Source organism: Gopherus flavomarginatus, chromosome 1, assembly GCF_025201925.1.
Source record: "Gopherus flavomarginatus isolate rGopFla2 chromosome 1, rGopFla2.mat.asm, whole genome shotgun sequence".
NCBI classification, from domain to species: domain Eukaryota; kingdom Metazoa; phylum Chordata; order Testudines; family Testudinidae; genus Gopherus; species Gopherus flavomarginatus.
Window position 1 is genome coordinate 219,001,782 of NC_066617.1, and position 15,100 is coordinate 219,016,881.

The 15,100-nt window shown below is 39.8% G+C and overlaps 1 protein-coding gene across 11 annotated transcripts in view; it reads left to right on the top strand.

The window, feature by feature from the left end:
• DMD (dystrophin) overlaps positions 1 to 15,100 on the top strand; it is a 2,125,007-nt gene that overhangs the window by 825,824 nt on the left and 1,284,083 nt on the right. For all 11 annotated transcript variants that reach the window (XM_050936430.1, XM_050936437.1, XM_050936440.1 and 8 more), the window contains one exon: positions 12,943 to 13,118. In XM_050936430.1, the coding sequence (XP_050792387.1) occupies positions 12,943 to 13,118 (176 nt within the window). The remainder of the gene's footprint in view (positions 1 to 12,942; positions 13,119 to 15,100) is intronic.

A 15,100-nucleotide genomic window follows, 5' to 3' on the forward strand; every position in this document is an offset into this window, starting at 1 on the left:
AGAAGACATGCTTCCATGCTGACGATGCTCATTTAAAAAAAAAAAAAAAAACATTAATTAAATTGATGACTGAACTCCTTTGGGGAGAATTGTATGTTTCCTGATGTTTTACCTGCATTCTGCCATATATTTCATGTTATAGCGATCTTGGATGATGACCCGGCACATGTTGTTCATTTTAAGAACACTTTCACAGCAGATTTGACAAAACACAAAGAAGGTACCAATGTGAGATTTCTAAAGATAGCTGCAGCACTCGGCCCAAAGTTTAAGAATCTGAAGTGCCGTCCAAAATCTGAGTGGGGCGAAGTGTGGCACATGTTTTCAGAAGTCTTAAAAGAGCAGCATTCTACAGAAACTACCGAACCTGAAACACCAAAAAACGAAAATCAACCTTCTACTGATGGCATCTGACTCAGATGATGAAAATGAACATGCGTCGGTCTGCACTGCTTTGGATCGTTATCTAGCAGAACCTGTCATCAGAATGGACGTGTCCTCTGGAATGGTGTTCAAAGCATGAAGGGGCATATGAATCTTTAGCCATCTGGCTCGTAAATATCTTGCAACACTGGTAACACAAAGGCCCGTTCTCACTTTCAGATGACATTGTAAGCAAGAAGTGAGCAGCATTATCTCCTGCAAATCTAAACAAACTTGTTTGTCTGAGTGATTGGCTATACAAGAAATAGGACTGAGTGAACTTTCTGGGCTTTAAAATTTATATTGTTTTACTTATGAATGCAGGTTTTTTGTAAGTAATTCTACATTCGTAAGTTAAACTTCCATGATAAAGAGATTGCACTTCAGTAGTTGCATTAGGTGAACTGAAAAATACTATTTCTTTTGTGTTTTACAATGCAAATATTTCTAATAAAAATAAATATAAAGTTCACACTGTACACTTTGTATTCTGTGTTGTAATTGAAATCAAAATATTTGAAAATGTAAAAAACATCCCAAAATATTTAAACAAATGGTTTTCTATTATTACTTAACAATCTGATTAATCATGATTAATTTTTTAAATTGCTTGACAGCCCTAGGTTTAACATTTTCTACCTCTATAACATCTTCCACCTGAAATTCTCAAAGGCCTTTACAAGCATTATTGAATTAAGCTTCCCCAGGTAGATGGGAATCTTATTTTCCCCTATTTTACAGGTGGAGAAACTCAGCCGTAGAGGCTTGGTCTGAAGTTAACTTTTCTGAAAATCTCTCACTGTGGCTATAGCACCAGTGCAGCTCCACTAGCAACCTTGAGACTGTAGATCTGCTCCTGGAGTTTTTACAGCCTGGTGATCTAGATCTGCTTAGCCTATATACCCTTCAACTTGCGCAATGGTTGCTAGCACCATTTCAGTTCCACCAGTGTTGCTAACATTGGTATCACTGCACTGTAGATGACCTGTTGGTTTCTCACGCCATTTTTAGCACTGTCAATAAACATCCTAAATGACTCTATGCTGAAAATGCAATGAGAAACAAATGGGCCAGGTACACTAGTGTTCCCAAATTTGTTAACATTAACATTGTTAATCTAAGCAGAATTTAGATTAGCAGTGATGAGAAACTTTTCCAAAAATGTGCCTAGTTTGGACCTCCAGGGACAGTAAAATATATGTAGGTTACATAATAAAAAGGATTAAATGACAGGCGGGAAGGTCATGTAGAAATCTGAAAGTTGAGACAATTAAGAAAACAAAGGATATAAAAAAGTAATACTGAAATCTATGGAAGAAGAAAGCTAACATTAGCTACTGCAGGTTTGTTCCTTCCAGGATTGCAGTGGGTGCAGCTTAAAGGGGGAAGTTCTCTGCCTCCTAATGATTAAAAAAAGCATAATAATAAAATCAGATTTGTTAAACTTCCTGCAATGATCTGGAACACCTGTAATCAGCAGCATCCTTCCTTCAATCTAAAATCCATGAGTCGTTTATTTTGCCCGGCTCTTGTGTTGCTACTAAATTAGTTGAAGTAGACAAAATTCATTTGGGGGAGGAGTAGAGAGAAGAGCAAGGTGCGGGGGTGGAAGTCACAATCACATGCAATTGCTAGTCCTCAGTTTGGCAACTTAAGTTAAAATAATCATTTGTGCTCCACGGAGTATATAATTATAGAAGCTGAGGATTGGTTTTACTACTTGTATATTTACGTTGGGCTCCAACCTATAGTCTTTATCCAGACAAAAATTCTGTGACAGTTTAGCATTGAAGAGACAGCCTTGAGTTTGGAGCTGTGTTGAGGTACACGACTCAATAAGGAACTGCAGGAGGCAGTGAGTCGCAGGCTCAAGGTTTCCTGAAGCTACCAGGGAACACATCCTCTGGGCTGTAACAAGCACTTCCCTTCAGTTTGGCCTGCTTTGCTGGTCTGTACATGATGAGTGCATATGAGGGCCGGGTCTTGTCTCTTTAATGGGTGGCTAGGGCTGCTAGTTGTGCTAGCCAGGAACTGAGTAGCCTTTATGCTCCATGGATCTCAAGACCAGTTGTATGTGACCCTGAATGGGATCCCTCCATCCACTAGAGAAGTGAATAAGCGTACTGCCTTCATCCACTAGCAAAATACGTAAGTGTGCTCAAACTTCTTAAACTCATTCTACTTTCATAAATGCCGGTTCTTAAATGTCAGTAACAATTGTTATCCTGATCTCTGAGATCTTACAATATATCCACACGGTTATAACTTTCCTCAACTCTTTTACCTTTTATAATACTCCTTATGTATCATAGTTAATGGGTGTATAACTATAAATCTAGTTTAGATAAATACAATTCTTATTAAAATATGAGGAACTAGGCATTAAACTGATCAAAATTACACACACTGTACTCCATACTTCTAGAGAGTAATAGATCCTTAGAATGACCATTTAGTAATCACAAACTATAAGTCCTGTAAACTAAAATGAAAATCAGCACCCTAGTTGCTCCACTGAAAACTGCAGTGGTAAACTACAATAAATAATTTTTTCATAAATAGTTTTTTTTTCTTTTCACAAAACACATGACTACTGAAACAACCCTAAAATATTTGTTACTTTACACATGCATTTAAGGCACACAAGCCAAACTGGCAATGTGGTGTTGCTGGAAAAATTCCTTCCCAGCCCTCCATAAAAAGGAGCTAAAGCAATGCCCACAGCAGGTCTTAACTAAATCTGGTATTTTACCACCGAAAGGGGAGGGAAGGTGGGTGCTGCCTGCTCCCTGTAAAAGGGGCTTCACCACACCAGACTGCCCTTTTAAACTCTTCCACCCATCCGATTCCCAGGAATGAGTTATATTGCCATGCTGGCCCTTTGTCCCCTTTTGCATCAGTTTGACCTCTCTCCCTTCCTTCCTGCAGCCATAAAGCACTGTTCCCTTCATTTGTCCAGCCAGCTAAATTCCCCCCAGCTTTAAGGTGTGTTGCAATCATTTTGAAATATTGGTTCTTTATTCTTAGTTTAAAAAGTGGTGGTTGTCTCCTCTTCTCTTAACACTCCAATCCCCCCACCTCTCCTGTCTCCCCATAGATATTGATACTTTCATGTTTACAGGAATTAAAAACATGGTGGACTTAATTTAGTCATCTATTCTGTAAGATCATGAATGGATAATTCTTTTCCCCCCTCAACATTGGGCCTTACCTTGCAAGCCTGCAACATGCGGAAGTCCAGTTTACTTCGGTGGAATTTCTGTGAGCTGAGGGAATGCAGGACCAGGAGCAATAAGAAGTAAATATTAAGAAAAGATGCTTGATTTTTGTGTCATCTTCATTCAGCAACTACCACAATTGCAACTGGTAGCTGTTGATTGTTCTTAAAAGAAGGAACCCAGGATATAAAGCACTTCTATACCTAAATCACTTTTCAAATGGGACTCGGACTGCTGAGTCACTTAGATACTTTTGTAACTTTTACCCACAGTGTAATTACCATGTGTTCACACTCATTGCAGTGCACAAAAATCTAGTGCTGGGTGTGATGAATTCAAGTAGTGTCTTAGTAAAATTCATTTCCCTGTTTAGCCAACAGGAAAACTACTGGTGAAAGTTTATGTTTAAAAAAGAAAATTGGACTATTAGCTGGGAGTTTGTAATCTGTTTAATCACAAGATGGGCATTAGGCAGCTCAATATAGTCTTCTCCATGTTGAAAGTTAATGAGAAAGTATGTCCTGTTGTTAACTGAAGCTTTATGCAATTACTTCAATAGTGACTACAACAGAACTTTATTTCTTTGGGGGAAAAAAAACTTTATGCTTACAGTGGCTGAATGATGATAATTTTTATATATTTGCTACTTGCCACAGTGTGAAATGTGCTCAATAAAAAATAACATATTAACAGAATAATAAATTAATTGAGGAAAAAACAGTTAGTTTAACGTCAGTGATGCACAGTAAGACACCCAAAACTCAGGTGATGTGAAAGTTCAAGTTGAGTGCACAACCTTACTTATAAACTTTTTCCATCTTCTGTGTATGTGTGCTAATGCCGCCAAATTACAATGTCACATAATGTTTCACAATAGAACACAATACAATGTAATGCATTGTTAGGGTGACCAGAGAGCGAGTGTGAAAAATTGAGATGGGAGTGCAGAGTAATAGGAGCCTATATAAGAAAAAGACCCTAAAATCGGGACATCTGGTCACTGTATGCACTGTTTTCTGTTCACATGTGGATCTAAGACAACTTGTGGTCCCTTAAAGTCTGTGAGCTAGAGTAAACTCAGGCTTATGATGCCAGTATAACTTAGACTCATAGACTCATAGACTCTAGGACTGGAAGGGACCTCGAGAGGTCATCGAGTCCAGTCCCCTGCCATCATGGCAGGACCAAATACTGTCTAGACCATCCCTGATAGACATTTATCTAACCTACTCTTAAATATCTCCAGAGATGGAGATTCCACAACTTCCCTACGCAATCTATTCCAGTGTTTAACTACCCTGACAGTTTGGAACTTTTTCCTAATGTCCAACCTAAATCTCCCTTGCTGCAGTTTAAGCCCATTGCTTCTTGTTCTATCATTGGAGGCTAAGGTGAACAAGTTTTCTCCCTCCTCCTGATGACACCCTTTTAGATACCTGAAAAGTGCTATCATGTCCCCTCTCAGTCTTCTCTTTTCCAAACTAAACAAACCCAATTCCTTCAGCCTTCCTTCATAGGTCATGTTCTCAAGACCTTTAATCATTCTTGTTGCTCTTCTCTGGACCCTCTCCAATTTCTCCACATCTTTCTTGAAATGCGGTGCCCAGAACTGGACACAATACTCCAGTTGAGGCCTAACCAGCGCAGAGTAAAGCGGAAGAATGACTTCTTGTGTCTTATTTACAACACACCTGTTAATGCATCCCAGAATCACGTTTGCTTTTTTTGCAACAGTATCACACTGTTGACTTCAGCCAAAACCCACTCCTCCAAAAAAAGACCACCACCAAACATATTTGTAGGAACAATATGGCATATTGTAGGAACAATATGGCATAGAGCAGGAAGCAGGGCCCGCTTCAAGGGCCAGCGGAGGAAGCACATGCCTGGGTGGCACATTCTAAGGGGCGACATTCCATCTATTCTTGATTTTTTTGTTACATAATTGCATATAAAAACAAAATAATGTAAAACTTTAGAGCCTACAAGGCTTTTTTTTTTTTTTTTTTTTTTTTTTGGCTTGGGGTGGCAAAAACGGTAGAGCCGGCCCTGGCAGGAAGACCGCATGGAAGAGCTGAAAGTTGCTCAAGGAGTGATGGGGCTCTGATTTTGTTGAAGATCTTCCCAATTCAGGATAAGTGTGACTAATTATCTTCATTGTAAGTGTCATTTATAGATACCACATGATAGACAGCAATATAGTTAAACATGAAGTCAAGTTTGAAGAAAATCAGTTTGTGTGTTTCAAAGTTCAGCGCATTTAAAATCAGCAAGTCATGGGACAAATTTTTTTAGATAGACTCAGACCTTAAAGCCTACTGTCATTCTAAATATGCAGGTTTTTCAACTTTGCTTTAAGACAAACTCATTTTGCTGATTTTAAAGTTTCAGATCTGTTGTCTTGACATTGCTTTATTTTTTGAGTCTCAGTGAGAGCTACAAAACAAGTCACATTTGAAGACGATTGGCTCAGAAGTTATAGAGTCAGTAAAGAAGTTCTGAAAAATGAGTATTTAATTAGATTATATATGCAAGTGCACTGTATTTATTTTAAAATGCTTTTGTAGTCATGGCCAGTGATAAAGCAAGGTATTCATATGGACAGACCTTTGCACCTGCACAGAGCCCTATTAACTCTGATGGGTCTTGCCTCATGGATTAGCCTGCAGGATTGGGACCTTCACGAGAAATATACTGTACTTACACAGTAGCCATTTTCAAATATTTACAACTTTTCAAAACTGTTTTTAAACTAATCAAGGACAATAGTCTTCACTAAGGGCCATAATCATGCCAAGTTTCAAAGTCCAGCTATTTTTGCTGTAGCTCTGTCTAAATTAGTGACACGACTTATAGACTCATAGACTCATAGGTCAGAAGGGACCAATCTGATCATCTAGTCTGACCTCCTGCACAAGGCAGGCCACAGAACCCCACCCATCCAATTTTATAACAACCCCTATCCCAGGACCGAGTTATTGAAATCCTCAAAAATGGTTTGAAGACCTCAAGCTGCAGAGACACCACCAGCAAGCGACCCGTGCCCCACGCTGCAGGGGAAGGCGAAAAACCTCCAGGGCACCTGCCAATCTGCCCTGGAGGAAAATTCCTTCCCGACCCCAAATATGGCGATCAGCTAAACCCTGAGCATGTGGGCAAGAGTCACCAGCTAGCACCCAAGAAGGAATTCTCCGCAGCAACTCAGTACCCATCGCATGCAACATCTCCCCGCAGACCATTGAGCAGACCTGTCTGGTGGTAATTCAAGATCAATTGCCCAAATTAACGATCCTATCATAACATCCCCTCCATATACTTATCAAGCTTTGTCTTAAAGCCAGGAAAGTCTTTTGCCCCTACTACTTCCTCGGAAGGCTATTCCAGAACTTCACTCCCCTAATGGTCAGGGGAGTGGACTTAAGCTAATTCCCCTCAGCCATTTTTTTAATTTGAAAAAAACAAACAAAAAAACCTGTCCCCTCAACTATTACTTAAACATATTCATGCTTTTGATTAGAGACCAAATTATAGCTCCAACACTGAAGGAAGATTACAAGTACACCATAGCGAAATAGTAGCATTAAAGTTGTTCTACAATACAAAAACAAACATGGTACTAAAGTCCCCAGATCTTACACTTGTACACACATGCACACACACACAGTGTATTCTTCCATAAGAATGAAGTGGGGATTTGATATTTTTCTATTAAAAAAGCAGATGCACCTTTACTATGCATACATTTTTAAGAGAGGCCCACAGATATTATTCTGGTAGAGTGGGTTTGGTTTTGAACACTTTTTTCTGTAATGTGTCATCTGACTCTTTCACACAGCTCTGACTGTGTAGCAATGGGTTAAAAGTCCAAGCCATAATTCCTCTTCTCAGTTTGACATCTGTACTTCAGGGGTTTAGAAAGATAAAGAAGCTGTGCAGCATTTGTTTGGGACACCTTGAATTAGTCATGGAACAAACCACTTCAGTGATGATGTGACAGTTATTCCTCTGGGGAAGAATATAAGAGTCATTTGTTGGTATGTAAGTAGAGTTACTGAAAGTTCTTATGTGATTGAGAGTAGTAATATAGAACTGTATTTGTCTAATCTTTCTGAACTTCAACACTGGCATCAAAATGGCTCTAGATATAGTCCCAGCTTCCCTTACCCCCCACCATCTCAGTAATTAGACAATTATGAGTTCCAAATTAATAGTTCAGTTTTCTTTCGAAGCATGTTTCACCTGTTTTTGTTGGTTAAGCACATAAATACTTTCTACTGTTTGAAGATGTAAATGAGGGTTTCTCAAACAGGGGTCGCTGCTTGTACAAGGAAAGCCCCTGGCAGGCCGGGCTGCTGTGTTTACCTGCCCCATCCGCAGGTCTGGCTAATCAAGCTCCCACTGGCCGTGGGTCACTGCTCTGGGCCAATGGGGGCTGCGATAGTGGCGCAGGCCAAGGGACTTACTGGCCACTGCTTCCAGCAGCTCCCATTGGCCCGGAGCAGTGATCCACAGCCAGTGGGAGCTGTGATTGGCCGGATCTGCAGACAGGGCAGGTAAACGCACCGGCCCGGCCTGCCAGGGGCTTTCCCTACACAAGCAGCGATCCCTGTTTGAGAAACTCTGATGTAACTCATCACACCCCACAGCATTTTATGCATTGTGATTTGACATTTGTGAACATATGGTAATTACAGTGTGCGCTTTGTTTAAAGCAGTTTCTAACCAGCAGCTGAAACTGTTACTACTGTACAATTGGTTACAGGCTGGGGAAATATTTAGTAGAATACAACTATGCTTTCTTCTTTGTCTTGCATTTTATTCACTGTAAGCTGTGTCCTGCAATTGATCTACGAGTGCAACTATGACAGGATATGGCCTTAAGTTGTCAGAAATATCCTGATATTGATTTTGGAGTAAAACTTTCACCAAGTTTAGTAAGTGTGTTGCATGTAGAGTGATGGCAGGGTATGGTCCCAAATGAACGTGAGGACTAAACAATGATTTTGGGTGCTTTCAAATTACAGCCTTAAAATAACACATGATCCCCTCATCTTTTCATCTGCAAATGTTATAAAACCCAAGATAGGAGAGGTTTGATCTGAATTTAATTATTTTAGAGCTGTGCAAGTTCATTTTAAAAAAAAGGGTTAGTTTTTATAAGGCAGTATTTCATTTTAACTTGCTGCTTTATCATTGCTGTGATCTGCTGTGTCATATTTGAGCACACTAAAGCCCTGACATGTAACCTAGGAGCCCAAGAGAGATGCAATTAAAAAATATATATTATATACTCTGGAAGCAATTTAATAAGTAAAATAAAAGGCTTGTCTTAGGCATGTACTTCGTAGTAGTTGTTCAGCACAGATATTTGCCTGGTGATAGTACCAATATACCACCAATTTCAATAAATATATTACACTCAAATACACCTAAAAGGTCTCTGCTGCAATCTGTACCAAATTCTTGGCACTCGCTTGAGTAAAGACCACAGAATTTTGACCCTTTGTAACTAAAAGCCTTTGATTGCCAGATGCAGGGACTGGATGACAGGGATGGATTACTGAATGATTGCCCTGTTCTGTTCATTCCGTTTGAAGCATCTGGCATTGGCCACTGTTGGAAGCAAAGATACTAGGCTAGATGGACCATTGGTCTGATTCAGTGTGGCCATTTTTATGTTCTCATATAAAAAGATGTTAACTGTTAGTTAACAGAAAAAAAAATTAGGTTGGGGTTGCTGAAGGTTAAAGGCATGTAGTCCCCTTGCAGTTGTCATACTTCTGCTAAATTATATACAGTAAGTACAACAGATTACCAGATTCACAAAGAGAATGGAATTTCCCTTTGTCTCCCCCGCTCCACCCCCTAGCCCCATAGATTGGACAAATAACAGTGGAATTTTCCCACTTCTTCAATGGAGATGGGAGATTAGGCAGTTTTGGCAGGAACACTGCTTGTTTTTACTTATAATATTTTATAAAAAGAGGCTGACTGGTAACAAGTGTATGACCCCTTCCTTATTATTCTATTCCAGGGTTTCTCAACCAAGTGTCAGCGCTTGTATAGGGAAGGCCTCTGGTGGGCCAGGCCGGTGTTTTTACCTGCCCCGTCCGCAGGTCTGGCCAATCGCGGCTCCCACTGGCCGCAGATCACTGCTCAGCGCCAATGGGAGCTGCTGGAAGCGGCAAGGGCTGAGGGACTTTCTGACCGCTGCTTCCAGCAGCTCCCATTGGCCTGGAGCAGTGATCTGCGGCCAGTGGGAGCCGCGGTCAGCCAGACCTGCGGACAGGGCAGGTAAACACATTGGCCCGGCCCACCAGGGGCTTTCCCTACACAAGTGGCGACCCCTGTTTGAGAAATCCTGCTCTATTCCTTCTACAGGGAAAGACAGTGGGGTGAGGCAAAGGTAAGAGAGTCTGATATGCCATATCTCTATAACTGATGGGAACACCAATATGCCAATAGTTGGGATAGGAACATACTCTTATTTAATTTGGATCTTCAGAGAGTTTTGTGCAATATATAATGAATTACTATACATTTTATATAGCATCGTAACTTTTTGGAAACTGAGACATAGATCCCTGCCCCTAGGAATAGGAGAACACAGATATCAAGGTGATGAACATGGCTTAAAAACCTAGATCTTCAGACACCAATTGTATTTTGGCCATCTTGCCAGACCTTATTTTTATATTCTGCTCCAGCTCCTTGCACCATCAGCTGGTCACTGAAGCTGGAACTAGAAGAAAGCCATCTCCCTGACAATGCAGCTAGCAGGAACAAGGAAGAAAAGTGCCTTTGCTTGACTGGGGGATCAGACAGCTCATTTCCCTGCTTCAGTGAGAAGCTGTATAATAGCATGAAGTGATATTAGTTTAGATGGAATATATGGGCCTAAAGAGTCAATAGTGTTAATGTGACTGCAAAAATGTCCAATATGAAACAGTATTTGGGGTTTGGTATACAGAGAGCTCAGCCTGCTTAGCAATCACATGGCAATCACAGCATTAAAATTCCTTTTCACCTTTTATTAAAGATATAGAAAATAGCTAAAGCATTGGAAAAATGAAGTATTAAGAAAGTCTTTCATTTTAACAGCATCCCTTGCTGTTCCCTTTCCTTTTAGCTGGAGAGAGTCTTTAGGAAGAAAGAAAGAGGAAAAAAAACTGTCTGACAGTCTCTTAGGTGGGGAATAATGACCCTTTTGGGGAAAGGAGAAGTTGTTAGTTGAGATGGGGTGGAGCTGCTGCGGCTGCTGTTAAAGTCTGATCCCATTTGCAAGAAAACGATATAAGGGCTTATTTTCATGTACAACACTACAGCAGCACAGCTGCACCAGAGCTGTCACATTGTTCTAGCGCTTTAGTGAAGATGCTGATAGGAAGAGCTTCTCCTGTTGGCTTAGTTACTCCACCTCCCCAAGAGGTGGTAACTGTGCAGGCGGGACAAGTTCTCCCATCATCATAGCATTATCTACATGGGGCGGGCAGTGGGGGTTAGATTGGTATAACTATGCCACCCAGGGGGTTGGATTTTTCACTCCCCTGAGCAACACAGTCATACCGATGTATGTCTGTATTGTAGACTGGGCCAAGGACAAATGCACACACAAGGGGAGAGACACGAACAGCAAAAGTAGAAAATGCAGCTTCTGTCTCTGGCATTGACTTTCATTTGCAAAGTCACCTCTAGAGAAACACAGGGCCCAGCACACTCTTATCAGCCAGCCCGAGACCTGGAAAACTTGTACCAGCATCAGATTGTTTAGGACAACGCTTTTAGCTACTTTTCTGGTCACAGGCTTACAGCAGTGTTGCAAAATATATCGTTTTGGCCATCTAAACCAGACTATGATTAGACAGAAGGCAAAAGGTGGGGAAGGAAAAGGACCCATGAGTGGGGCAGGGTAACAGTCTGTCTTCCCTGGTGGCGGTGGGATTCAGCCACAGCCAGTGAAGGGGGTGATGTCATCAAGCCTGGTCTGGTCAGGACATTCTCAGGATTAGGATGAAGAAAGTGAGGTATCCCAGGAAACAGTGGGAGTGGCAACCATAATGGTGAAGTTTGCTCCAGTCACCAGTTTTTCTCCCCAAAGTCTATTATTTTAAGGTTCATCTCATTATTTTATCCACCAATTAGGCCTAATTTCTGACACACCAATTCTGGATCATTGATTTCCGGGGTCTCACTGTTCTTACCAGGCATAATCTTAACACAGTCCTTGAATTATATAAATAGATCTTTTTTTATTGGAACTAATTCAGTCTTTCTATCGCTCTCTTTGTGTGTGTGTGTGCGTGTGCACACCCTACCCCCCCTTTGTTGTTATAGGTTACTATGATATTTTAGAACTTGCACTTATGTTTCACAGTTGAGCTTATCATTGGGGTAAATTTGTAGACCCAGTTATTACAACAATGGGTCCAAATATCAAGAGCTCATTCCAAAAGCTATATAAACACACACAACTCCTGTTGAAGTCAGTTAAGTATCTCTGCATTACCTAGCCAACTGAAGTGGGCAGCATGTATTTCTAAACTAACCTGTTTGCATGTATCTGTATTTCAGACCTGTGCAGCACTGGAATATATTGGCCAAAGAAAGCATCTTCAATAGATCAATATGCAGTTTTATGTTTGTAAATATTAGTGGGACTTATGATCCCATTAATCTTAGATTTTAATTATGGAAACATATTCAGTTATATATTTACTCACATCACAGTCAATATTTCCAAGCTAAGATTTCTTGTAAATTAGTTAATGGCTCTTTGCCACAAATATTTAATTCATGACAATTAAAACATATCAATTTGAAAATTATGATAAGCAGTAAAATAAAATAAGATTTACTGCCTGTCATTCATATCAAAGTCAAATAAAGACACCCTGGTCAGTTCTCAAGAAATACATATTTAAAATGAAGGAACAGTAGCATTTTATAATATGCTAAAATAGCCTGTTTCATGAGAAAAATTACAGAAATATGATACATTTTTCATGAAACAGGCTTTAGCTTTTTCTCCTGTGTTCATTTGACATGATTTATAAATCATCAATAAATACATTCTACTTAGGATTCCTTCTGATTTTGAGATTGACTTTCCTAGATGTCTTATTCACATAGCATGAGTCAGATAAAACAATTTGGTTTGAGTTCAATACAGTGTTGTTTTGTTCTGAAGGTCAACCCAGGATCAGACAGGAGCAGTTTCTCATTATTTCCTATTGGCACTCCAAACAGTCTTTACTGAAGTCTTTCAAGCAATGTGTGACCTCTGTTTCAATACGTCTCACAGATTTCACAGGCTGTCACCGCCACTCAGACATCACTAACACAGACAACTGTAATGGAAACTGTAACTATGGTGACCAGCAGAGAACAAATCCTGGTTAAGCATGCTAAAGAAGAACTCCCACCACCTCCACCACACAAGAAGAGGCAGATCCTAGTGGATTCAGAAATTAGGAAGAGGTGAGAAGTTCTAAAGGGTTGGGGAAGATCAGTGATAAAATTTGGATAAGACAACAAAGATTAACTATTGTTATTTGAATGTTTGCATAATTTGGGGCAGTTGGTTTTTGTGGAAAAAAAATCAGTAAGCCAGTAATATTGTAATTAATTAGTATTTTTGTTTTTATCAGGCTGATTATGGAGTAGTTTGTAAAAGTGGTTCCAACAAATTACTATGATATAGTACTGAATATTTAATAGGTATTATGCTAATATTAAAGTTATATTATTTTGTTACGTCAAAGAACCACCACAGGTGATAATTTGTAGTACAAGCATGACATTTTCTATGCTTAGTGTTGTTCTGTTCTGAAAAGAGTCCTTAGAAATGGCATTGTGGCATTCCACATCAATTGTGGCTAAAAACTTTGAGAAAAAAAAATCCTTTAGTTTAAAAAAAAAAACAAAAATCACGTTCAAGGCCTGCAAAGTCAGCCTGGAATCTAAAAATCAGGTTTTATTCTTTCTGGCTTGTGCATCATTTTTAGTAATACAGGTCTACAAGGTGAAACATTGCCCTCAGTCACACCTATGCAATCCCATTGTCTTTAGGGTTTGTCCTGTGTATCCCCGGTATAACTAGTTTGGGTGGAACTAAGGGAACTTATCCAACACTCATTGAAATCAGTGGAAAGGTTCCCAATTACTTCAACTGGCATTGGATCAGGCTTTCTGTTAACAATTGTGTAGATGATGAAAGTGAAGGAATAGACTTAACACTCTCGTACTGTGTGTGCTGTGCAAACCTAAAACTTATTTTTGTCACAAAGATAAGCAGGTATAATTCTGAATCCTACAGGAAATTCAGAGACGGTCCAGAAACTCAAAGTCCACTAGGTTGCAAGCCTATCTAAAGGTGCTCAGATACATAAAACTTCAAGATAGATTTATCTGTTGAATAAAAAGATCCCTTTGTTGCAGTCACATTAAGTGTTCATTCTTGAAGAGAATGTTTATTCTGTTCCTTCTTTTGAAAAATGTTTTTCAATACTATCAGATTCCTTCACTGAAATATTAAAATACATTTTTATGACAATAAAATATACCTAAATATTTGTGGTCTGTCTTGTTAGAGTGAAACCACTGTGTCCTAATACATACATGCAAAAGGTTGCAAGGTTAATTAGAGAAAAACTTTCCTGTTCTTTGTCATCTAGTATCTTCTGAAGATATTTGAAAGTTGTTCTTTTAATGAGTCCTAGATATCCATGAAATGACAAATGGAATGGTGATAGATGAAATCCATTAGTTTAGTTCAGTGGTTCTTAAGCTTCATTGCACCACGACCCCCTTCTGACAACAAAAAATACTACAGGAACCCAAGAGGGGGACCGAAGCTTGAGCTCATCCAAGTCCCGCCAACCCAGGGGAGGAGGGGAGCCAAAGCCCTACCTCCAACCTGATCACTGCCACCCAGGGCTGACGCCCTCGGGCTTGAGCTTTGGCTCCGGGCCCCAGCAAGCCTAAGCCAGCCCTGACGACCCCATTAAAATGGGATCGCAACCCACTATGGGGTCGCAACCCACAGTTTGAGAACCACTGGTTTAGTTTAATAATGGACTCGTTAAAATCAAATGAGTGGTGCTGAAAGGGGCACTTTTTAATTAATCTCAAAGCTATTGCATCTGCTCTCTGAACTGTTTGAAGACTTTATTTTCATATGCTCATTATTATCATTATTAAAAGTTTAGTAGTGACCAAACATCTTAATCAGCACAGAGGCCCCATGGTGTTAGATACTGTAAAAACATCTGCGAATTTCAGGAAATACTGGAATTATTTTAATTCTCAAATTGAGAAAACAAAGATTTTTTAAAATTGCCTTTATTTGGGGGGGGGGGGGAAGGAGTCTTGGACCTTACCCTTTCTGTCTGCCTTTGTTTTTGTTTTTTTCCAAACTGAATGGTTAAGAGTTCTCAATCTCAGTGTGAAGTAAGAGGACT